General features: G+C 33.8%; 2 protein-coding genes across 2 annotated transcripts in view; one reads left to right on the forward strand and one right to left on the reverse strand.

Moving 5' to 3' along the window:
- Nucleotides 1-26,707, forward strand: part of LOC139525343 (E3 ubiquitin-protein ligase rnf213-alpha-like) — a 163,452-nt gene that overhangs the window by 106,011 nt on the left and 30,734 nt on the right. Inside the window, exons 63-76 of the mRNA XM_071320553.1 lie at nucleotides 6,572-6,708; nucleotides 7,362-7,566; nucleotides 8,378-8,750; nucleotides 9,590-9,740; nucleotides 19,464-19,804; nucleotides 20,088-20,254; nucleotides 20,668-20,889; nucleotides 21,521-21,732; nucleotides 22,082-22,184; nucleotides 22,635-22,735; nucleotides 24,054-24,233; nucleotides 24,570-24,827; nucleotides 25,262-25,385; nucleotides 26,419-26,687. Coding sequence (XP_071176654.1) covers nucleotides 6,572-6,708; nucleotides 7,362-7,566; nucleotides 8,378-8,750; nucleotides 9,590-9,740; nucleotides 19,464-19,804; nucleotides 20,088-20,254; nucleotides 20,668-20,889; nucleotides 21,521-21,732; nucleotides 22,082-22,184; nucleotides 22,635-22,735; nucleotides 24,054-24,233; nucleotides 24,570-24,827; nucleotides 25,262-25,385; nucleotides 26,419-26,687 — 2,843 coding nt within the window. The remainder of the gene's footprint in view (nucleotides 1-6,571; nucleotides 6,709-7,361; nucleotides 7,567-8,377; nucleotides 8,751-9,589; nucleotides 9,741-19,463; nucleotides 19,805-20,087; nucleotides 20,255-20,667; nucleotides 20,890-21,520; nucleotides 21,733-22,081; nucleotides 22,185-22,634; nucleotides 22,736-24,053; nucleotides 24,234-24,569; nucleotides 24,828-25,261; nucleotides 25,386-26,418; nucleotides 26,688-26,707) is intronic.
- LOC139522574 (uncharacterized) lies at nucleotides 11,021-17,499 on the reverse strand. Its single transcript, XM_071316041.1, has 2 exons — nucleotides 17,392-17,499; nucleotides 11,021-17,022 (listed from the first exon to the last, which is right to left on the reverse strand). The coding sequence occupies exon 2, from the start codon at nucleotides 16,904-16,906 to the stop codon at nucleotides 11,021-11,023; it is 5,886 nt and encodes a 1,961-aa protein (XP_071172142.1). The 5' UTR covers nucleotides 16,907-17,022; nucleotides 17,392-17,499.

Here is a 26,707-nt window from a genome sequence, read left to right on the forward strand (position 1 = left end):
ATATTCCTGGTATTAACAATAATGTTGCGGACTCTCTTTCTCGTTATCAGATGCAGAAATTCAGAATACTAGCACCCGAAGCAGAAGAAATACCAGTGCCTTGCCTCTTGCCTTCCCACATAATGATGTTTTAGAACAACAAGCACGTAATTTATGGGACTTGTCTTTATGTCGGAGAACTAAACAAACATACAGATCAGCCTTACAGAGTTTTATAACATTCATGAATATGAGCGGGATACAGTGCTCCTTTATTTGTTTACCTACAATTTCAGAGGACCATTTAATCTACTTCGCAACTCATTGTAAGAATAGTAAAAATCTGCAACATGATACTATTAAAATGTACATAGCCGGAGTATGATACCACTACTTGCGTGCAGGTCATAATGACCCTACAGCAGGAACAGAAAGACTTCCGTATATCATGCGAGGTATTAAGAAATCACAAAACAATGTTTCTAGGAACAGATTGCCTATAACTTCAGAGGTGTTAAAACGTTTATGCAACTTGTTATCAACAGGTGTTTTCTCACCGTTCATTGATCTAATGCTGCAGTGTGCTTTTTTGACAGCATTTTTTGGTTTTCTTCGATGTGGAGAGTTCACCTGCAAAACTAAGGATGATTATCTGAACTGCATTATAATTGATGATGTTGAGATCAGCCTACTACATGATCAATTTGTGCTAAAACTAAGAACATCTAAGACTGACCCTTTTCGATTAGGAGTAGATATAACTATAAATGAGAATGATATATTTGGACCAGTGTATATTATGAACAAGTATTTGAAGTATCGCTTACAGATGGGAGCTTTAGCAAACTTTCCTTTATTTGTTGAAAGTGAACTTGATTTAAGTAGGCCATTATCCAGGGCAACATTCATTAACTATCTAAGACAGCTTTTAATACGTTTAGGTTATAGGGAAAGTGATTTCTGTGGTCACTCGTTCAGAATTGGTGCCGCTACTTCAGCGGCAGCAGCCGGAGTTGAAGATCATATCATACAAACACTCGGTAGATGGTCATCAGACTGTTATATCAGATATATAAGAACTGATAAGAGGGTTATTTCTAAAGCACAACAGAGAATGTGTCATTTTTGAAATTATTGTATTGGTAATGTTGTTTTTTTTTTTTTTTTTTACATTTGTATTTGTTAGCATTATTATTTCTTGGGGGCTTTCATTCTTTCATTTATGAACTCATTTCATTTGGCCTTTTTAATTCCAGGGGAATCATACTCCCCCAATTCAATAATACATCAGATAGGTTCCTGTCGAGGAACAAATAGGTATTTTAAAGTAGTATTTTTAATACGCTGGGATCGCCCAGAAGCAATTAGGTTCATTCCTGTCGAGGAACAAATAGGTTCATTCCTGGGGATCGCCCCAGGAACTAAGTTCATTCCTGTCGAGGAACAAATAGGTTCATTCCTGGGGATCGCCCCAGGAACTAGGTTCATTCCTGCCGAGGAACAAATAGGTTCATTCCTGGGGATCGCCTCAGGAACAATTTTTACTAATCGTTTAAGGAATTTTTATTTTTCTCATATTTTGATTAGTTTGAAATATTTATTTTTCTCATATTTTGATAAGCTTTAAAAAATTAAAGCAAATTTTTTAAGTGAATGAGTAGCCCCAAGAAAGCCAATAATGTATTATAATGTTAATAGTCATCCAATGTAGAAAGATATGTACTGTTATGTTACAGTTTATATTATTATTATGTGTAGAGTTAGTATGTTTTGATATTTTAATTAAAAACATTATTCTTAAATTGTGTTGTGTATAAAACACTTGGAATTTTATATCGATTGATTGATTGAAAAGTTGATCGCGATGTATCTAAAGCGTTTTCACTTGAAGAAAAATCGGTTCATAAAAAAATCGTTCTTTTAAAACTACGTCTGGGGATGGAATGTTTACGTCCGATTGAAGAACGATCTTTCTCATTTTTGCAATACTAAAGATCGGCGATCTTTATTGTTATTGTTATTGGAAACGGAGTCTAAGATTTCTAATGATTTTAAGTAATTATCATCAAAATAAAAAACATTCTTAAACGAAAATAAAATTCATGATACCGGAAGCAAAATTCTGTCTTGTCTTTCAGATGTACTTTGATTGAACAATGATATTATATAAAATGTCTTCACTATTTTAAAAAGAATTTCTGTTCAACACGTAAGCACTATGAATAACCTGAAATGAAATGTTCACAGAAGCATTCGTGTGTACTTTTGTACAACGCATTGTTTTCCAACCACCACATTTATATTACGTGTCTGTGATACTGACTGAAAACTAAGTACTATCATGTGTAGACTACTGTGAATTTATCGTAGTTTAAAACAAACAAACAACAAAACAGCAAATAACGAGAACTGGGTTGTCTCTAATTTGTGAGAATATAGCCTAAAACGGCCGAACGTCTTTCGACGTTGTTTTTAGAATTGGCGCAATGTGTTCCCGCCAATTCAAATTGTTAACCCCTTTTTTGAAATATCTCTTTTTCCATTACGGTGACCCCATCTTTTTATTTCCTTATTTATTTTAGATATAAACAACGCATATTCTATTGAAGACTCATGGAGAAATTATTGGTCAATTTTTTTAAACTTATTTTTTTTATAGGTATTTCACAATAAAAAAAGGCGGGAAAACTATTATAGCGACTTATCATTATTATTTTCCATTCAGTAAAGGGTGATATTATTAAAATAGTTTGTATTAACAACTAGGTTAACAAAACAGACAAGTTTTTATTGGATACGGACTTTAAAAAAAATATTACACTGCTATTGACTAGAAGTCCCAATTTCCAAATTCCGTGAAAAAGATGGCGTTTTAAATCGAAAACGAGGTCGGTGACCCCATTTTTTTATTTGCTTATTTTAAAGCTTTTACCTATTCGTTCGTCCTTTCATCCGTTCGTTCGTCTGTCTGTGCGTCTGTTCAGGTTAAAGTTTTTGGTCAAGGTAGTTTTTGATGAAGCTCAAGTCCAATCAACTTGAAACTTAGTACACTTGTTGCTTATGATATGATCTTTCTAGTTTTAAAGCCAAATTAGACTTTTGACCCCAATTTCACTGTCCACTGTACATAGAAAATGAAAGTGGGAGTTTCAGGTTAAAGTTTTTGGTCAAGGTAGTTTTTGATAAAATTGAAGTCCAATCAACTTGAAACTTTGTACATATGTTCCCTATAGTATAATCTTTCTAATTTTAATGCCAAATTAGATTAATACCCAATTTCGTGGTCCATGGAAGATGGAAAAGGATAGTGTGAGTGGAGAATCCGTGTACTTTGGACACATTCTTGTTTTTAAAATGAACTGTAAATTTAAACGATTTCTGTAATTCAGTTCTTTTTTAATTTTGATATTACTTTTTAGCTCACCTGGCCCGAATGGCCAAGTGAGCTTTTCTCATCACTTTGCCTCCAGCGTCCGTCGTCGTCATCATTGTCGTCCGTCGTCTTTAACTTTTACAAAAATCTTCTCCTCTCAAACTACTGGGCAAAATTTAACCAAACTTGGCCACAATCATTATTGGGGTATATAGTTTTAAAAATGTGTCCGTTGACCTGGTCAACCAACCAAGATGGCCGCCATGCCTATAAATAGAACATAGGGGTAAAATGTAGAAACCAAAGCATAAAGAGCAAATCTGACCAGGTGAAATTGTTAATCAGGTCAATTTCTATCTGCCCTGAAATTTTCAGATGAATCGGAGAACCAGTTGTTGGGTTGCTGCCCCTAAATTGGTAATTTTAAGGAAATTTTGCAGTTTTTGGTTATTATCTTGAATATAATTATAGATAGAGATAAACTCTAAACAGCAATAATGTTCAGCAAAGTAAGATCTACAAATAAGTCAACATGACCAAAATGGTCAGTTGACCCCTTTAAAAGGAGTAATTGCCCTTTATAGTCAATTGTGTAATCTTTTACAAAAATCTTCTCCTCTGAAGCTACTAAGACAAATTTAACCAAACTTGTCCACAATCATCATTAGGGTATCTGGTTTAAAAAATGTGTCCGATGACCCTGCCCGTGAACCAAGATGGCCAACATTGCTAAAAATAGTACATAAGGTAAAATGTCGTTTTTGGCTCATACTTCTTAAACCAAAGCATTTAGAGAAAATCTGCCCAAATATTTTCAGACCAATCTGGCAACTTGTTGTTGGGCTGCTGTCCCTGAATTGGTAATTTTAAGAAAATTTTGCAGCTTTTGGTTATTATCTCGAATATTATTATAGATAGAGATAAACTGTAAATAGCAGTAATATACAGCAAAGTAAGAGCTACAAATAAGTCATCTTGACTAATTTCATTATAGATATAGATACTTATAAGCAGCAAGATTGTTCAATAAAGTAAAAAATACAAACACATCACCAACACCAAAACACAATTTTGTCATGAATCCATCTGTGTCTTTTGATTAATATGCACATAGACCAAGGTGAACAACACAGGCTTTTTCTCCTAAGGTGAACAACACAGGCTTTTTCTCATAATAGTTCAACAGAAAAAAGTACATTCACAAAATTGCTTGATGCTTTCGAAGGCGGATTGTGAGCTTAAATGAACAGTGACCCCATATTTTTTTTGTTTTGTTTTTCCAATAAGTATAGGATAGATAAAATTGAGAATGGAAATGGGGAATGTGCCAAAGAGACAACAACCCGACCATAGAAAAAAACAACAGCAGAAGGTCACCAACAGGTATTCAATGTAGCGAGAAATTCCCGCACCCCGAGGCGTCCTTCAGCTGGCCCCTAAACAAATATATACTAGTTCAGTGATAATGAACGCCATACTAATTTCCAAATTGTACACAAGAAACTAAAATTAAAATAATACAAGACTAACAAAGGCCAGAGGCTCCTGACTTGGGACAGGCGCAAAAATGCGGCGGGGTTAAACATGTTTGTGAGATCTCAACCCTCCCCCTATACCTCTAGCCAATGTAGAAAAGTAAACGCATAACAATACGCACATTAAAATTCAGTTCAAGAGATGTCCAAGTCTGATGTCAGAAGATGTAACCAAAGAAAATAAACAAAATGACAATAATACATAAATAACAACAGACTACTAGCAGTTAACTGACATGCCAGCTCCAGACTTCAATTAAACTGACTAAAAGATTATGATTTCATCATATGAACATCAGGCACAATCCTTCCCGTTAGGGGTTTAGTATCATACTTTCATAACATATATGAGAAGAACATAACCCATGTCATGCCAACAACTGGTTTTTGAATAAATGTGTTTAGTTCCGATGCAAAGACCCTATAAGTGAATCAATATTAACGCCAAAATATGCAATCTTTAATGACCTGACAACAGTATCGTAACTATATCCCTTCTTAATAAGTCTATTCAAAGGTTTTGTTAGTTTTTGAGGTGAATACTGACACCTTTGTGCTTTATAAAGAATATTACCATAAAAATTGGATGTGAAATACCTGAACGTATAAGAAGTCTGCATGTTGAGCTATATTTACGAATGATGTCCTTATACCGATGATAAAATTTAGTAAATGTTTTGACTAGTTTGTGATATCCAAAACCCTGGTGTAATAATTTTTCAGTAATACATAAATTTCTCTCGTTAAAATCTAAAACATTGTTAAATACACGAGCGAATCGTACAAGTTGAGATATATAAACACCGTAAGATGGTGACAAGGGAACGTCACCATCTAAAAATGGATAATTAACGATAGGAAATGAAAAATCATCTCTTTTATCATAAATTTTAGTATTCAGCTTTCCGTAAGTGATATAGATATCAAGATCAAGGAAAGGACAGTGGTCATTGTTAGTATTAGCTTTATTTAAAGTAAGTTCAGCAGGATAAATTTCTTTAATATACATATTGAAGTCGTCATTATTGAGAGCCAAAATATAAAGTTTATTTATAGAAAAAAATAGTGAAATCTTATATTGAAAAAATAAATAAATATATACCCGAAAGCCCCTTAACTCATCAGAGTGATACAAAGCAAAAAACAACTCACACACAAACAGATTGGATATTGCAGGGTATTAATATGTCCCCATAACAAAAAGGAACTTAAGTACAGATTTGAGAGTATTGGCAGTTAATCACAGCTAGTTCATAGATTATTTAAAAATTAAAACAACACTTTTATAAATTTCATGCCTCTTGAAGTGCTTTTCTGGATTTACTTTCACAAAAAATAATTCGTTGACTCCCCACTCCTATTTATATCAAACTTTTTATCAAGCTAAAATCTCAGTGGCAATAATATACTATTTTTTTTAAACCATACATGTATGACAGATTTTGAATTTTGAGCAACGGCAATTAATAGTCCAAAATATTAAAGATATTTTACAATATTTTGTTCATTCAGTACACTTTTAATTCTAACTACAAGTTGTTTAATTTCTTTATCCTGCTTAGTATGTAATATTCATATGTTATATGTATTTCCTTGTGTACTTCAAAATTTGTGAAATCACCCATTCACTCTCTAGTTATCTGTTATAAGTAACCTTAATTGAGTAAGTTTTATATTATTTCAGATAACAACCAATTCCAAGTTGCTGTCCATAGCAGATCTTAATATTTTGTGTAGATTTCTACCTATTCTGAGGAAGAATATAGTTTTACTGAATCTTCAATCCTTTGACACAGAACAACAATTCAGTAGACAAATCAAGTATGAGTCCTATATATACTAGTACTGTTAAATTTACTGGTCTTATATTTACCCAGTAGGTCAATTTGAACCAAACTTATATAGCTTGTTGTTCAGTGTGAGCCAAGGCTCCGTGTAAAAGACTGTACTTTGACCTATAATGGTTAACTTTTATAAATTTTGACTTGGGTGGAGGTCTCATTTGCACTCATACCACATCTTCATATACCTATTAACAGGAATATCATATTGTAGTTTCTATATACAGTTAAGTTAACCTGACCATGACCTAATTTCCAGGATTCTTTAAGCAGTAGATAAACTATATATTTTGTTTGAGATGGTTGTAAGGTGAACATGTCTGTTTGTCTGACCTATACATCATTTCATGGTTCATTGGTTAATATTGGTTTTGTGGTAAGGTCTATTTCTCAGTAGAATTTATTTGGTAAAGACATTAATTGTAAGGTGTACACAACTGTATATCAGGGTTGGTTGAACTGACCTTGACCTCATTTTTATTAAATGGATTGAGGATAATGTTATAATAAGTTTAGTGTAGTAAAACCTTGATATTAGAGGCTTTTAACAAGAAATTCAGTTGTAATGAGGTTGTCTGTATTAGAAATATCTGTTGATTTTAATACAATGGAAACTTCATGATATTTTGATAGGTCATTCTTGGACCAGACTACTTCAGATGATATGTTATTGATTATACAATGTGATAGTGGTGACCAGAATGGAGACTTGATAGCATGTGCTAGAAACACTTTACAGGATGAACTGCAGCAGATCCATCACAGAGTGGCTCATATCCATGTTGTCCTCCTTATACAACTCCCAGGTATAGCTGGAGGATGCTTTACTGGATTTCAGGTAAGTTACACGACAAATGAAGAATTACAACATATTAATTAAGAAATGTATAAATCTCAAAGTATAGCTAAGACTGCCTCACTGGTGTTCATATTCATACACTCGTGAAATCAAGGAAACTTAAACACTTGATAAAATTTGCTTTCTTTTTGAATTTTTATTTATATAAATCCCCAGTTTGTGTTTATTTCAGTGGGGTTTTTATACCCCGCTTTATACCACCTCTTAAAAAAAATTGAGAGTTTACTGTTTTTCTTTTGTCTGTCTGTCAGTCTGTCAATCCGTCCCATGAATATTTTTCATAGCATCTTTCTCAGGAACTTACCATCATACAGATTTCTGAAATTTGATTTCATGGTTTATATAGGTCAGATATACCTTGTGATGCATTATCAGATTCATCACTCAACAACTTCATATGTACTGAAGACTTTCATATTTTTACACCATTAAAATTCAGTTGGGGCGGGGATATTATCAGTGAATAATAGCTCACAGTTTCACTTTTTGTCCCGGATTTGTTTTTATTTCAGTGTGGTTTGTTTGTTTCAATGTTCCAATCAGGGTTTATTTAATTCATTTAATTTTATTTCTTCTATTTCATTGCTTTAATCAATAGGGTGTGGTTTATTGATTGCAGTGTTGTTTATTTATTACATTGTGATTTATTTACTTCAGTGTGGATAACTTATTACAGTGTTGTTTATTTATTACATTGTGGTTTATTGATTACAGTGTTGTTTATTTATTACATTGTGATTTATTTACTTCAGTGTGGATAACTTATTACAGTGATTTTTATTTATTTCAGTGTGGTAAATGGCACTCAGTTCACATTGATGATATTCATCCTGCTCCTAAAGATATTCCATCAGTTGCAGAAATGTCTGGTAAATCTGTCAGTGCCTTGTTAGATGTAACCAAGGACAGACCTGAGGTCGATATGGAAATAGAGATAGACCATGAGGACAGAGACATTGAAACAATGGAAACAAATGAAGAAATAGATTTAATGGACATACATATAGAAGAAAAAGCAGAAACAAAGAAACAGTTTGAAATTAGTTATTTGATTAAGAAATGTATACAACCTGCCTTGGGAAATGTAAAAGATCCAAAGTCCGATGAAACTAGAGCTGTAGACAGACTTAAGATTATACTAAACTGGATGCAGGTTGAAGAAGGTATATATAATCTTAATTTAAAATAGCATTTGGAATTCATTTAAAAATGTTATCCTGGCCTGGTCTTAATCATCTGTTCTTGTAATTGATGCAAGGTTGCTGTTCTGTATAACTTGTGTTGTGTTTTTTGTACCTCATCTTGGCATATGAATTTAATGCTTTTTGGTCATCTGTCTGTCCAGATTTAGGTTAACAGTCTTTGGTCAAGGTAGTTTTTGATGAAATTGAAGTCCAATCAAATTGAAACTTAGTACACATGTTCACATGTTCCCTATGATATTATCATTCTAATTTTAATGTCAAATTAGAGTTTTTACCGAATTTCATGGTCCACTGATCAAAGAAAATGATAGTGTGAGTGTGTCATCTGTGTACTAGGGACAAATTCTTTCTTAAATTTTTTTTAATATAAACAAAGGTGTCAATAACATTTGAATTGAAAACAGTTAAAGAAATATAACCAAACAATAGAGTGAAAGATATAACTTGCATGTGTCAGTCTCCAATGCACTGGTGTAGAGTTATTCACAATGCAGATTTGTGGAGTTATCCACATTCCACTGCTGAGAGTTATCCACATTGCACATTTGTGGAGTTATCCATATCGCACTGGTGTAGTCTCAGTTATCCACATTGCACATTTGTGGAGTTATGCACAGGTGTAGAGTTATCCCCATCTAGCAAAGAATCTGTTTAAACCTGATGGAGACTGTCTTGGGGTATCTTTTGTTTCACATTTGCGTTGAAGGCCTCATTATAACTGTGAGATAAAGAAAGTTATAAAAGCATATTCCTTGTCAAGCATGTGTAAGGATTTAATTCTTATGTTTTTATTTCAGGTCAAATGACAGTACTGTCAGGAATAGCAAAACATATGACAGGTATTCTTAAAGAAAAAGAACAGAATACCGGTATTGGGAGACAAAACAGAAACTGGTTAACTACCGAGGCTACTAAACCAGAAAACTTGAATAGAGCTGGTACATTCAGGTTGGTGGATTTGTACCTGTATTTGATATTTTTCTCAGGACTACAAATCTGGCCTTGTGGTCTAGCATGATAGTTGTAATCAACCAATCAAAATACTGTATTTATTTTTAAAGCACAAATTTTGTACTCTTATTACTGTGATAGTTTTATGATTAAGAAACCCAGAGCTTCATGATATTTTTTACAAAAAGTATTTGTATTCTAGTTATTATGCGTTACATGGTGAGGTACTATGCTTGATTCCGATTTTAATTGACAAATCCTCCCATGGTTCTCAAGCTTCCTGAATAAATAAAAATAGCCAAAGTTGCTATAAGTTGCATTTAGTACCAAAATTCACATACAAATGAGAAATCATTGATTTTTGTCAGCAGCAGCAGATTAAAATTTCTTGATATTTTTCATCTAGCTAAATATTGGTAAGCTATTCCGCAGAGGTGCTCAGCAGATAGATAACCATAAACACCGTTGCTCATATTAAAGTTTATTCATAAAGACAACTGTGTATGCAGGTAAAAAGCTGCAACAAGAATGAAAATACCATATAATATTTGGAAAGGCTATTATATTGAACCAAAAATACAACAATAAAAGTGTAGTTTTCTAGCTTAAAATTGACATAGTTGAGCAAGTTTAGTAGATACAAAAAACAGCTTTTAACAACTTCAAAATCAAATTAAATAAATGAATGTGTTATGAAATATTCAAACTTGACAAATGCTTGAACAGAAACACTAGAAATATAGCTCAGACGGGGTTCCTTACTCAAAATATCATAGGAAAAATGTATGTAAATACTTTGCTCTAGAACTTCATAATTAACTTATTTGCATCAAAAATAAATATGCACATACAAAATATAAACCTTAGTAATAAATATTTAACTTACATAGTGGTTTGCCATAAACGGATGGTAAAGCTACTCGCTAGATAAAGATTAACATTGGTCCAATGTCATTGTGGTTCACAATTCAAAACAGGAAACAGGATATCAACAAAGTAAAAGTGAAAGTGAAAGTGAAAGTAACTTTAAAGTGAAAGTGAAAGTACAATCACATAAGGTCAAAATGAAAGTAAACAATTAAAGTTCTCAAAAATAAAAGTAATTAATTTACTGATAATAAATATGATATACAAACAGAACACTCCCCGTCTGATATGAAAAATATCACCACATTCATAAAAAGAAAAATATGACCTTCAATACATATAAACCCTCAAAAATTAGTTTAACTAACTAATGTCAATAATACAGACAAAAACTCAATAATATCAGTCTTTTACAATGCATTGCGACACAAAAGAACCGTTTGTGTGATTGGTCGCACATATACACGAACTTGTCCATCTCTGATTGTTCTTACTAACACCTTCCTAACTAAATTGTCTTTACTAGGAAATATATGTTCAATAAGTCCTATTGGCCAAAGGTTTCTGTGTTGATCACCATCCTTGAGAATAACGGTATCACCTTCTTTAATGTTCTCCTGAGTTTGTTGCCATTTTCGTCGAGATTGCAACGTTTGTAAGTACTCGCAACGCCACTGAGTCCAAAACTGTTCAGCTAATACTTGAACGAATTTCCATTGAGTAGTGTACACATCTCGAATGTTCAAATGACTAAAATCTTCATCACAGTCAATGGTTTTGGTAGTTAGCAGAGCATTTGGCGACAAAACACACGGTGAATCAGGGTCTGATGAAATTGGAATCAATGGACGAGAGTTCATGATGGCCGTTGTTTCCGCCATAAAGGTGCACAGAACCTCGTGTGTTAGTTTGTTGTGTCTTGCATCATAAAGAATAGAGTCAATAATGCGACGAGCAATACCTATGAGTCGTTCCCACGAGCCTCCCATATGTGACGAATATGGGGTGTTGAACTTCCAAACAGTACCTTTTTCGTTAAGAAAGGTTTTCAAAGTTCTATCTTCCACACATATTGCAGGAATTCCAAGTTCATTCGCTGCTCCAACGAAATTTGTCCCTCGGTCGGAAAAGAATTCCTTAACTTTGCCTCTTAATGACACGAACCGTCGTAGCGCATTGATAAAAGATGAGGTGCTCATCTCTTCAATAACCTCAATGTGTACAGCTCTAGATGACATACATGAAAATAGTACAGCCCATCGTTTGGAGTTGACGCTTCCTCCACGAGTTCGTCTAGTTACAATGTCCCAAGGACCAAAACAATCTACTCCAACATAAGTAAAAGGTGGACATGATTTCAGTCGTTCTTCCGGTAAATCAGACATTTTTTGAGTCATAAGGTTACCACGAAATCTACGACACAATACACATTCGGAAATAACAGTGTTAACTAGGCGCTTAAGACCAATTATCCAAAATCCTGCACTTCTGATACTGCCTTCCGTTAAATGACGTCCTTGATGTTTTATTTGTTTGTGATAATGTACGACAATAAGTTTGGCGAAGTGATGACTACCAGGAATAAGTATCGGATGTTTCTCACCAAGTGTCAAATCTGAATGTTTGAGTCTACCTCCTACTCTAACCACACCGTGTTCATCAACAAACGGATCTAATTTCAACATTGAGCGTTCCTTTGAAATTGGTTTGTGTTCGTTCAAATTGTAAATTTCCTTTTCAAAAATCTCATTCTGAATTTGACTAATTATAAAAGATTCGGTCTCCTTTTGAAATTTTGGACTATCTTTGTCTTCAGACACTTTTTGACTAGAACGTTTTGATTTCCAAGTACGTACAAAATGTCTCAAAAAAGAAACTGCCCTAATGAGAGCTTTCAAACTTGAAAAATTCGTAAAACGATGACAACCGATCTCTGGATTTCTAATAACTGTTTTCTTAGATAATACTAAAGGACGAATTTCCTTGTCCTCAGTTGGTGTTACTAACGGATAAGATTTGTCTTCAATCATAACATCATGTGATGATAAACATGTCGGACCTGTTATCCATCTAGTGACAAGAATCATATCTGGTGAGCTTGAAAATCTAGTTCCGGCATCAGCTGGATTCTGATCAGTTGATATGTAGGACCACTGAGACGGATTTGACGTTTTGTGAATTTTTTCAACACGATTTGTGACGTAAGTGAAAAATCGTCTTTTGGTATTGCTAATATATCCTAGGACAACTTGACTGTCCGTGTAGTAATGACAAGTCTCCGGTAAAAGCTTCATGTTGTCGCAAATGACTTCACCTAACTCAGCGCCAAGAACAGCAGCACAAAGTTCCAATCTAGGAATTGTGTGACCTTTCAGAGGTGCTAGTTTTGTTTTCCCCATCAGAAAACCTAAAGATGCATTTCCAGTCTCATTAACGGATTTCAAATAGGCTACTGAAGAAATTGCTTGTTCGGAAGCATCACAAAAAATATGAATCTCAAGATGGTGCGCTGTCGACACTGACTCAGGAGTAATCATTCGTGGAATTTCAAAATTGCCAAGAGATTTCAAAGACTCAAGCCAAAGGTTCCATCTATCAGCATGTTCAGAACTTAACGGTTCATCCCAGTCAGTTCCAGGTGGAACTACTTCACGGAGAAGAATTTTACCGCTAATCACAATAGGTGATACGAAACCCAAAGGGTCAAACAAACTGTTTATTGAAGATAGGAGTCCTCTTCGTGTTATAGGTTTGACATCATTATTTACATGAAACACAAAATTATCGGAATGAAGATCCCATGTTATACCTAGACTTTGTTGAGTAGGTAATATATCTGAACACAAGTCCAACTGTTTCAAGTCTTTACCTAGGTCATCACTGGGGAAAGCTTTCATGACGTCAATATCGTTCGACACAATCTTGTGAAATCTTATATGTCCATTTGTCTTTAAATCGTTTTGAGTTTTCTTAACAAGATCGATGGCTTGTTCTTTGTTGGTGAATGAAGTGAGACCATCGTCCACATAAAAATCATTACATACGAAAGCACGTACGTCTTCATCGGAAGTTGCAACAGCTTGTCGAAGGCCGTAAGAAGCCACGGCAGGTGAAGGCGTGTTACCAAACACATGAGATGTCATACGATATTCGATGAGAGGTTTAGAAAAGTCATTATCCTGGTACCAAAAGAATCTAAGGTAGTCTCTGTGATGATTTGACACTCTGAACTGGTAGAACATTTGCTCAATGTCTCCAGTTATAGCAATAGCATTTTTACGAAATCGCATAAGAATTCCAACTAGGTTATTTGTAAGATCTGGTCCTGACATTAATAGACTATTTAACGACACATCTCCGTACACTGCAGACGAGTCAAATACTCCCCTAATTTGGTCTGTTTTTTTATGATGATAAACCCCGAAAAGCGGAAGGTACCAACATTCTCTTGAAATAACTTTAGGTGCAATTTCTGCTGCACCGCTGTTCAACACTTTCTCCATAAATGTCATGAAATGTTCACGTTTCGTTTGATTCTTACGCAAACTAGTGTCAAGTATCTGTGCTCGTTTCCAGGCTTGTGAGCGGTTGTTTGGAATAGGTGGTTTTGGTTGTTTGAATGGCAATGGCGCTGACCAATGACCAGTGTCATCCTTTCTAAAATCAGTATCCATCAAACTAAGAAGGTGCCAACTAAGAAATTGTCTATCTTCAACAGAAAGTCCTACTTTGTTGTCATTTGTTGTCCTGATGAAAATGTCATCTTTGAGATCACTTATCTCTATGTTGTTCTCGCAAAGAGGGAACGTGGTGCATCGTCCATCGTTGAGAACATGAGTTTTACGCACACTGATTTTGTTTGGAGCATGTACTTTGCCCAAGCACACTTCTCCTATTACCACCCATCCAAGTGCTAATCTTTGAGCGAAAGGTTCACCTTTATCTCCAGTAATTTGTTCTTGCACATGGTGAATCTCAGGTATATCTCGACCAATCAAAAGTTCAACCTTGATGCTCGGATCAAGAGGAGGTAAGTATGATGAAATACGATGAAGGTGTGAGTAGGCAGATGCAACTTCTGGAGTCGCAATCTCCGGTAATTCACTGGGAATAGAATCGCATTCAATTACGTCTTGTAATTCGAATGTGGATTTTCCATCAATTGATCGAACGCATATACTGTCAGCAACTCGACACTTCATGGTCGAATTACCATTACACGAAGACATGTTAAATTGTGCATGTTGTCCTTGAATTCCAAGGTCATCAAAGAGTTCTGGAGTAATCAAAGTGCGGTTACTTTGATCGTCTATGGCAGCATAGACTCTCATCGACTTATCCGGGGCGTTTGGTAAGTATACATCTACTAGAACGGTCTTTCCACAGGACCGACCAACCCGGATGTCACCACAAAGAGTGGTACATTTGACAGTTACATTGTCCTCACTATGCTCCCCGCCATCAGCTGTGAGAGGCTTTTGATTATCGGCTTGTGTGCGATTTTGAGTATATCGGTCTATATGCATTGCTGTGGCATGACGTTTGTTTCCACATACGGCACATTTAACATTAACTGTACAGTTGGAGGCGAAATGTTCATTTGTTTCACAGCATTTAAAACAAATTCTCTTTTCGCGTAGAAACTTCTGACGATCTTGTATTGGATATTTCCTGAATCCACGACAGTCGTTGAGGGTATGTCCTGCCTTGTGTAGTGGGCACCGAACTGAACTTTCGGAAGAAACGTCTAGTCTCCTGGATATCACTGACGGACGTTGTTTAGAATTCGTAGTTGAATTGACACTATTGTATGAAAAGGCAGGATCATTACGAATTTCACACATGTCTCGAATATAACTAACAAACAGACTGAATGGAGGAAAAGCTATGTCATGAGACTTCTTGTAAGACGAAGCACGAGTAGTCCATTTCTCTTGCAGAAAGTAAGGTAACTTGGCAACAATCGGATTTATACCGGAGGAGGAATTGTAGTAGCTAAGCAGTGTTGTGTACTTTGGATTTAACATAGATGATTCAATTTCAGTAAGTATGTCCAAAAGATCATATAGTTTTACACAGTCTTTGTTTGTAATTGTTTGAAATGCATTTAACTTACGTTTCAGTGCGCTTTCAATCATTTCAGGCCTACCGTATCTTTCTTGTAGACGATCATATATTCTTTGTAGACCTCTAGGCGGATCATGAGCATTAGCAGCACGGATGATTTTTGCAAATTTGGAAGATTCTGTACCCAACCATTTGACCAATAAATCCATTTCTTCAAAGGGTGTTACGCCAAGCTCTCGTGTTACACTTTGGAATGATGCTCTCCATGATTCGTATGCTTCCGGTTTATCATCAAAGTTTGTGAATCTTGACAGCAGAAAGTCTTTTCTGTACATAAATCGAGTTATGTCTGTCATGGCATCATGTAGTAGAGAATTTGTAGAAGTAGAGTTTGTCTGTACAGGATATTGTGATAAAGATGGTTGAATGTTTGGTTGACTAGATAGTGATGTGAAAACTGTATTTACAATATTCGGAATTTGAGGAACACTTACAGCTGCACTAAAGGCCTGAGAAGCAGATGAAGCAACCACAGGAATGTTTGGTTGTTGATTTAACCATGATGCAACTGGTTCTTGAAAATGCACATTATGGACATATTTACTAATGTCATCCTTCTTTTCGCACACTTCAGAAATTATATCCTGTTCTTGATCACCTTGTTCAAGTATACGCACCTCAGTTTCAGCTGCTGCGACTTTACTCTCCTGTTTTACAATGTTTATGTCAGCTTCAATGGCTGCTTTTTGTTTCATAAGTTCGCCTTCTTTTCTAACAAATTCCAGTCTCACTTTCTCGGCTTCTGCCTTTGCCCGCTTACTACTTGCTTTTGAACTTCCATTTGAACTACTTACTTGTGATAATTGTTCAACTAAGTCAGCTTTCTTTTTCTTAATTTCAGAGTTCACTTTTCTGTATGTTGCAACACACGTCACAAAATATTCATTATAATCGCTTATCAACTGTTGTGATTCATTTGTATCAGCTCTTGTTATGAAACTTTTGTATTCTTCGGACCGACGACAAAAGTTTTTATAGCGACTGTCAATATCTGTATTTAACTGTCTTAATGTTTCTAATGTGTTGCTAGAAGGAACAATTATCATAAGATCTTCGATTTTAGACCAAATCTTCTCACATTTTTCGCGCAGTTCGTTACTCTGGTCGTCAAACATGGTTTGTCCTTTAGGTGTAAACTTGCGGTCACGCTTCTCACGCGTTTCAGACATAAATTTACACTATCTTTTTACTATTCCGCAGAGGTGCTCAGCAGATAGATAACCATAAACACCGTTGCTCATATTAAAGTTTATTCATAAAGACAACTGTGTATGCAGGTAAAAAGCTGCAACAAGAATGAAAATACCATATAATATTTGGAAAGGCTATTATATTGAACCAAAAATACAACAATAAAAGTGTAGTTTTCTAGCTTAAAATTGACATAGTTGAGCAAGTTTAGTAGATACAAAAAACAGCTTTTAACAACTTCAAAATCAAATTAAATAAATGAATGTGTTATGAAATATTCAAACTTGACAAATGCTTGAACAGAAACACTAGAAATATAGCTCAGACGGGGTTCCTTACTCAAAATATCATAGGAAAAATGTATGTAAATACTTTGCTCTAGAACTTCATAATTAACTTATTTGCATCAAAAATAAATATGCACATACAAAATATAAACCTTAGTAATAAATATTTAACTTACATAGTGGTTTGCCATAAACGGATGGTAAAGCTACTCGCTAGATAAAGATTAACATTGGTCCAATGTCATTGTGGTTCACAATTCAAAACAGGAAACAGGATATCAACAAAGTAAAAGTGAAAGTGAAAGTGAAAGTAACTTTAAAGTGAAAGTGAAAGTACAATCACATAAGGTCAAAATGAAAGTAAACAATTAAAGTTCTCAAAAATAAAAGTAATTAATTTACTGATAATAAATATGATATACAAACAGAACATAAACTCTGTACTTATCTACTTTCTGTTGTCTGCTATAACTTTTTAATGGCCCATTTATGGGCATTATGTTTTTATACGACCTCAAAATTTTTGCGGCCGTATATTGATATCAGGTCGTTGTCGTCAGTGTCGTCCGAAGACAGATGGTTTCCGGATAATAACTTTAGTATTAGTAAATAGAAATCAATAAAATTTTAACACAATGTTTATAACCACAAAAGAAAGCTTGGGATTGATTTTGGGGGTTATGGTCCTTAAGGTCCAAAGGGGCCCAAAACAAGCATTTATCTAGTGTCAGTACAAAAAGGTGTGTATAAGTATTTCAATTGTTCTGAAATTGAACCACAATGTTTAATACCATAAGTAGAAAGTTGGGATATATTTTGTGGGGTATGAGGCAAACAGTCTAGGAATAAAGGGCCAAAAACAAGCATTTTTGTAGTTTCAAGACAATAAATTGGAGTTATCTTTCTTTGTCCAGAATGGTTGTTGAATTACCTAAAACCAATGCTTTATGAAATCTTTGAAAATTGGAGTTATCTTTCTTTGTCCAGAATATTAGTTGAATCAACTTAGATCAATGCTATATATACAATATACAAGCAATATTCACTTTACTACCAACTGAAAATTAAAGCAGTCTTTACCATTCAGTGATTACAAGCACTTTGATTACCATTCTAGGGTTATGCCCCTGTACAAATGGCAAAATTTTTTTTTCTGTTTTCTTAACTTAATTTTTCTCAACTAAATTTAATGAAATGTATATATAATGCTTATTACCTCTAAACTCAGTTTAAGTTCAACTTTTGGCAGCTTTACTTTTACAGTTCTTGAGTTATGTCCTTTTATAACGTTATATGCTAGCGGGGGCATCATCTGTGTCCCTTTGGACACATTCCCCATTTATGACATTTTATATTTTGATATTTTATGATGTATTTAAATGAGTAGTAATTGTTGCAAACTCCATTAGAAATTCTAATTGAGATCATTGTTGGAATAGGGGAAAGGGGGAGGTGAGAAAAAAAATGGGGGGGTTTCAATTTTTCTCATTTCAGATTTCAGAAATTAAATCGGAATTTCTTCAAATAATTTTTTTTTAGAGGATTAATATTCAACGGCATAGTGAATTGCTCAAAAGCAAAAAAAATTGTTTAAGTTCATTAGACTTCATTCATTCTGTGTCAGAAACCTATGCTGTGTCAACTATTTAATCACAATCCAAATTCAGAGCTGTATCCAGCTTGAATGCTGTGTTCATACTAGCCCCAAACGTTCAGGGTTTGACCTTTGCTGTCGTATAAAGCTGTGCCCTGCATAGCATCTGGTTCAGTCTGTGAGTCTGTCCGTCCGTCCCTTCATCTGTCTGTTTGACTGTCTGTCCTGCTTCAGGTTAAAGATTTGGGTTTAAGTTTTGGGTCAAGGTAGTTTTTGATGAAGTTAAGCCCAATTAACTTGAAACTTAGTACATATGTCTCCTGTGACATGATCTTTCTAATTTTAATGCCAAATTAGAGTTTTGACCCCAATTTCACAGTCCACTGAACATAGGAAATGATAGTGTTAGTGGGGCATCCTTGTACTATGGACATATTCTCGTTTGATGTATGTAGTGCCTTTCACTCAAATAATAAGTGGGGGTATAAAAAAAGAGAGTAAACATTTCAAATATATGAACATATCTTTACATTGCATTGTTAATAACTACACATAGCTGTTTACTTTCCTATCAGAATAATTCAAGTAAGAATCAGGACATTTGTTTTATAAGGGTAAGTGAATGTTTGTTAAAAATTATCTTTTATTTTGTAGAAACTTTGCTGTTCAATGTTTAGAGGCCAAGGTCATACCTGTGTTAGCTGGTATCATTGCTTTTATGGATACAAATAGAAATTTAGACATTTTAGCAAACTCTAATGCCCAAGATTGGGAAGTTGACATTTGGTTACAGATTTTGAATGATCCAGAACTGACCCAATTGAAGTATTCTTCAATGGTATCGCCAACACGTCTACAAGAACTGCAGGAAATAACTGTGAAAACAACATCTGCAGATGGAAGGGTTTTCTCTGCTAAGATGCCATTCTCATGGATCATTTTTGGACAGATAGAGGATGTTTTAAGGAATTCTATGGAAACAAAAGAAAACTCAGGTAATACTAAGTATTGACAAAATATTTAATTTTATAGCTACTCTTGTAAATTCAACTTTTAGAGATAAAGTTTAAAAAAAAATATCTATCATGTAAATTCCAAAGAAATCTTATTTTAAAAGTAGCATTCAAGAAATGAAATTTCATGATGTATGGGTTTCTCAAAAACTGATAAAGTTAAAAGTCTGCAAGACGTAAAAATTATGAATTCTATTTATTAAATAAGTAGTCAAAAAATTTAATTGGTATGCTTTAGCTGGAAGGACATTCTTTTGTTTTACAGATAGTGATTTTGACGTTGTACTGAAAGCCTCAGATATTCTCCAGTCCTTACCTATGGGTAGACTCCTGTCAGGTATAGAGGGAACATACATCCACCAAGTTCTCAAAGCTTACATACAGGATTTTGTTCACATGGTTCATCCTGTACAGTCTGAAGCAGAATGCAATGTAATGTATAGATAAATGAATACTGGGGATTCATTATTTTCCTGGTACTAATTAGTGGTTGTTATATACCCTGAAATCCATAAAAATTGATATCTGCCAATAGTTACAGAGGTTAAGAATATGGATGATTAACCATAAATAATTGGAGATTGGAAAGTTTTTTCTGTATCATATTTTGTTGTATATGCAGTGGTGATTGAGTAATATTTTTCTTTATATTTGCTCCTTATTGTTTAAGAGTTACAAACAGAGAATTTGACATTGATGAAAAAACATATCATTTTAGCCTTTCTTCAGTTGATTTGATTCAACATGATATGAGTTATATATTTCTTATACCATAAATAGTATTGTTTTGAAGTCAAGTCCCTTTTATGTTTTTGGTTGTGTGTATTTTTAATTATTTTTTTCAGCTGATTTGTGAGAGTTTGATAGTAGGCTGTAAACATCTACTCAGAGGAAAATTTGGAAGATTATTACCCTCCATATTAGGCTGTCACATGACTTTTATACTACATAATACAAGGTTTAAAAACTTTTCACATATTGTTCATGTATGGCCAGAATGTAGTCAGAATATGTTGGAATTCCAGCAGAGCCAATCCTCCTTCTACTTAGTGACTGAAGATGAACTTGTAAGTTTAACTAGAGTAAATAACATGGAGGATTGTGTAGGGATATTTGATATTGAATTAATCATATTTTCTCAAGGTTCCTGTTAAATTTTCAAATTACAATTTTGACTGTAACATAACATTTGGTTACCTATATGAATGCACTGTCAGTTAAAAATTATTTAGAAGGAGAAACCTGAAAGGAAACGCAACAAATACAGTGTATGTAACAGAAGTTTTCTGAAACAGAAAGCAGCAATGAAATTAGACTGTGTTCAGATATGAACTTGATTTCCAACCAAGCAGTCTATATATAGCAGTTTATTGTTGCACTGTGGATTCATAATATATTCGTGGGTACCAATTTTTGTGGACTGAAGAAACTTGCATTTTTGTGGATATTAAATTTTATAGTTTTGACAAAGTCTGCATACAAAATTATGGTCCCCTGTTCCCATAAAATCAACAAAAATTGATATCCAACAAATATTAATGAATCTACAGTAGTATTTGAAAATTTGTTATATCAATTTTAATGTTTTGATAATTGCACTATTAGTATTGATTTATATATAGTTGACAACTGTTGTAATGTTTATGGTTGATTTTGTCAATTCCTTCTATCATTATCTGTGTATTATCTTTTATACAGACTTTAGATGTCCTTGCATTACAAATGTTAGTTGACAACCTAGAACCCAACAGAGATGCCTTAAACCAAATAGAAACCAGGACAAAATGGCTACGACAAGTCTGTGACTATCGCCCAGTTGTAGAAAGAATTCTAGGACATTTTATGCAGGATGTTGAGAATAGAGAATACCATTATGGAGATCGTTGTCAGAAAGGAATAGAAAGTGTTAGGTAAATTAGTTTGCTGAGCATTGGTACTATAGTAGACCAGACCATGATACTAGTACTAAAATACAAGCTTGATCTCCATGTCAGTACATATGTACTCTCTAGATCTACATACAAATACAAAATTACATTTCTGATCTCCATACCAGTACAAAATTACTCTCTTGATCTTGTTACCAGTACAAATGTACCATCTTGATCTTCATACAATAATTTTTTTAAAACTGTGGTTAATGAACTAACTGAAATCTAAATTTGTATTCATTGCTAACAAAATTTTAACCTCTGTGCGTAAAAGTTTATATTTCTTTAACCATATTTAGATGTTTTTCAATTCTTATGTATTTTTAAGATACCAGTGGACCAGGGTGGTTGTAGTGAAGTTATTTATAGAACATGTTTGTACAACAGATAAAGATGAGATTAGTATCAAAAGATGTATGCCATTCTGGGGTGTGAGTACATATGTATATTATTTTAAACAAGTCTAAAATGAAAACAACCTTCAAACCTATGATTGTGTTTGATAAAAAACACAATTTTTATATGTATACATGTAAAACAAATTTATTGGTAGAGGGGTCTAAATACAACACAAACAACCATTTTCCAAAAGAACAAAAAAAGTGAAAAAGTATATTTTAACCAAATGCATGACTGACAGGTCGAACAATGGATATATTGCATATATATTTTATTTTTATAGTTGAATAATTGGGTTTCATAGGCTTCCAGGATAAAGGTGAACCAAAAATCAAAGTGTTCTATAAAATATAATTTTTTAATACGCATATGTGAAGAATAAATAAAAACTATGAATTAAATTGTCCATTGAAATAATGGGTGTGTATGAAATGTAAGAAATGTTCAAATTGATGTTATTAGTATATTTTTATTTTGAACAGACACTTAGAGAAGGGGCAGACATGAAAGACTTGAAAAGTCTTGAAAAAGTGGAAAAGTTTATAAAACACTGCAACAAAGATGTTGTGACACAATGTTTTGGGTAAGAATTTATCCAATGTATTTTTTCAAGCTTTGAATATCAAAGATGTTTTAATTAATACAGGAATTTCCATAGATATTAGATATTACACATGTACAGCAAATAACACCAACCACAGTGCTTCATTTTCAGCTCACAGCTGGGCCCAAATAATAATATTGTACTTTATTAATATGTTAATACTATTTTGAGGACTCGCAGGAATATTAGTTTTAACTAATGGGATTATCCTAAAGACCTATTGAAATAAAGATGATTTATTTATTTTATTTTATTTATGTGAGCTTATGCCATCAGCTCATCACCATATTTGGCAGAACTTTTATGACTTTTTGGTCCTCAATGCTCTTCAACTTTGTACTTTATATGGCCTTTTTAACAATTTTTGATTCAGGCGTCACTGATGAGTCTTTTGTAGACCAAGTGCGCATCTGGCACAAATATAAAATTTCAACCCTGGTATCTATGATGAGTTTATTGGCAAAGTCGTTCATTGTGTCTTCATCATCCTCTGAAACTATTTTTATAATCTTCTCCTCTGAAACTATTTGGCAAAGTACCTTCAAACTTTAACTGAATGTTCCTTAGAGTTTAAATTATCTTCAAACTTTAACTGAATGTTCCTTGGAGTATAAATTATCTTCAAACTTTAACTGAATGTTCCTTAGAGTATAAATTATCTTCAAACTTTAACTGAATGTTCCTTAGAGTATAAATTATCTTCAAACTTTAACTGAATGTTCCTTAGAGTATAAATTATCTTCAAACTTTAACTGAATGTTCCTTAGAGTATAAATTATCTTCAAACTTTAACTGAATGTTCCTTGGAGTATAAATTATCTACAAACTTTAACTGAATGTTCCTTGGAGTATAAATTATCTACAAACTTTAACTGAATGTTCCTTAAGAGTATAAATTGTATGCAACATTTTTGATCCATCAATGAACATGGCCACCATGGCTAAAAATAGAACATAGGGGTCAAATGCCATTTTTGGCTTATACCAAAAAAATTAAAGCATTTATAGCAATCTGACATATGGTAAATATGTTTATTTAGTCAAAATCTATATATTCCAATAGTTGAATTGCTAAAGTGGAATAATAAAAAAAGAAAAAAGCTGTTAAAGATTCTAGGAGAATCTTTGAAACTCTAAATCAAGATAAACTGTCAAGAACAAGGCAAAAAGCAAAAGACAACAGAAATAACATTACAGAAACTATGTATTAGTATAAATCAAAGTTTTAAATTTGTTTAGCGTATGATCATTGTTCCTTTCTACTATAACTCTATATACTATATGATTTTTTTTCCAGCAAACAGACAGATTGTGTTTCATGTGAAACCACAATAGATGGGGCACCAGTCAGGCTGCCATGTAGTCATGTGATGTGCAGAAAATGTTTCCATGGCAATATTCAACTCAAGGAATATGATTGTCCAGAATGTCACAAGAAATTCCCAGAAGACCTTGACCCCGACAAAACTGATAAAGAGTAAGGTTTATTACTTAAGTTTTGTTTCTGTGAATAAATTTGTCTTCAAGCTACATATTTGTATACAATGTGTTTTAAAATAGATGTATTAAAAACGAATAGTTTATAATGAAATTGAGTCACATCATCTTGAAGCTGATATAGATATAAGAAGATGTGGTATGAGTGCCAATGAGACAACTCTCTATCCAAGTCTGACAATTTGTAAATGTAAACCATTGTAGATCAGAGTATGGTATTCAACAGGGAGCCTGATAGCTCACACCAAACAGCAAGCTATATAAGGCCAAAAAAATGACTAATTCTATTCATAAAATGGGTACTTTATTTACTCAGATTAGAAATGAAGAAGTACCATGACTATAGAAGACGTTGTAATAGTTTCTTTATGGAGGTTGTATCACAGCTCTGTTTTGCTGATGGAACACCACCGTCCAAGGAGGTCGTAGATAAACTCCTGTCTTATATTACTGGTCAAAGTAAGATAAAGAAGACCGGGAGGGTTTTGTCTAAAGAACTGACCATATTTGAAGATACAATAGACCCTACACCAGTGGTCAGATCCTTTCTGTTACAACAGTTAATGCAGACTAGGTTAGATTATTTCAGTAGTTGATCCTAAGATTGTTGCTCTGCTTACCTTAAATTTTTTTGATTTTTGTTGTTGCTGTGAATGGTCTACCATATTTACTAGATAAAATAAATTCTTAATTTTTCACCTATCATGATTTTCATTTGAGACTCTTTTTTCACTGTTAGTGCTATAGTAAGGCACTATTTCTTAATTTTGAATGTTATCAAGTTATAAACAGATTTTTTTTCTTTCTTTCAATTTTAAATAACAATTCTTGATACTGCAAGTTTTTAAGTCAGCTACGACAGATTTATCATTTGAGGTCTTTTTCATTGTTAGTTTCATAGGATAACTTTATTTAATTTTGATTGAAGTACCTGTTGATTGCAATTTGACTGTAATGGAATGTTTTAGGTCAGAATGTTGACCTATAATATGATGTATCTATTTTCAGTAGCGACCATGAAATACAGAATCACTTGTCTGCCTACTTTACTCTTGCCAATGATGTAGTTAAAGGATCTACAGATCCCAACAATACAGTGGAGCTGTGTCTTCTTGTTCTTCAATGTATGGAGGTATGTATCTGAGTGGTGTAAATAGATATAGGAAGATTTGGTATGAGTGCCAATGAGACAACTCTCCATCCAAATAACAATTTAAAAAAAGTAAGTATGATCTAGTTAAAACTTCTACAGTGGGTGCACTCAACTCCAATCTCATTTGACTAGGGAATCACTAGGATTGTCAGTTTTCCTCCGGGCACTCTGGCTTCCTCCACCAATAAAAACTCGCTGCCACGAAATAGCCTAAATGCGGTGCTAAAGTGCACCAAAAACCAAAAATTCAAAATCAAAACCTCACAATCCTCACAATACAGTGGAGCTGTGTCTTCTTGTTCTTCAATGTATGGAGGTATGAAAACATCTGAGTTGTTGGTGCAGGTGTTGAAGAAACTCAATGAGAAACATGAGGGTAGTAATGCCCTTTACCATCAGGCGTCCAACGGTCATTTTCAGCTACCGTTAGCCTCAAATGGGTTAAATTTTTACCGTGATTCGTCATACTTTCCTTATCGTTATTCGTCGGAGGTCTCAAATAATTATCTTTGCTGTCATTTTTGGGGAAAATTTAGCGTGATTCGTCAAAATCAGTCAATTTTCTTATCGTCTAAAAGAAAGTGTACATTTTATCGTTATGCATAAAAAATTACCGTTAATGTCATTTTGCAAGACCTTTTACCGTGATTCGTCATGAAGGGACCCCCATTACCACCCTCAAACATCAAATATTAATTTGTAATTTTATATTTATGTGCATATAGGATAGTATACAAAATATTTGAGTTTTATTATTAGGTAATTAACAGAAAAGTATGAATATTTATTTCTATAACTACCCTAGGGTATGTATCCTGGATTTTTGAAAGGTTTGTTTGTGATTCCTGATTAGTAGTGATACAAGAATGGGTATGCCCTGTATGCCCCCTAAATCGACCACTGCCCTAGAATGCTATTGCTATTTGGGTAAATATACAGACTGATATACACTGTTGATAAATTATATGACATGTGTCATGATTGTTTTAAAATGAAAATCATTTGTTTTTAGGATTCACTGCATCAACAATACAGGGGAGAAGAAGAAGTTACCATAGCAACTCAGATGTTGAGAGAGGCAGTTCAATACATTGTGTGTGATAGTGATGTCCTTGAAAAAATAGATCACATTGCTAGGGTTCGGTTTTCTTTGACAGTAGTGGCAAGGCATATCCATAGACTATATGGGACATCAAAGAAATCTATGCCTGATGAAAAAATTAGGAGAATGTTTGAGGCGGCGGCTAAACTTTGTGATGAATGTAAATCTCCATGGCCTAGGTAATAAACTATGATACTGC

Source organism: Mytilus edulis, chromosome 5, assembly GCF_963676685.1.
Source record: "Mytilus edulis chromosome 5, xbMytEdul2.2, whole genome shotgun sequence".
In the NCBI taxonomy this organism is placed as follows: domain Eukaryota; kingdom Metazoa; phylum Mollusca; class Bivalvia; order Mytilida; family Mytilidae; genus Mytilus; species Mytilus edulis.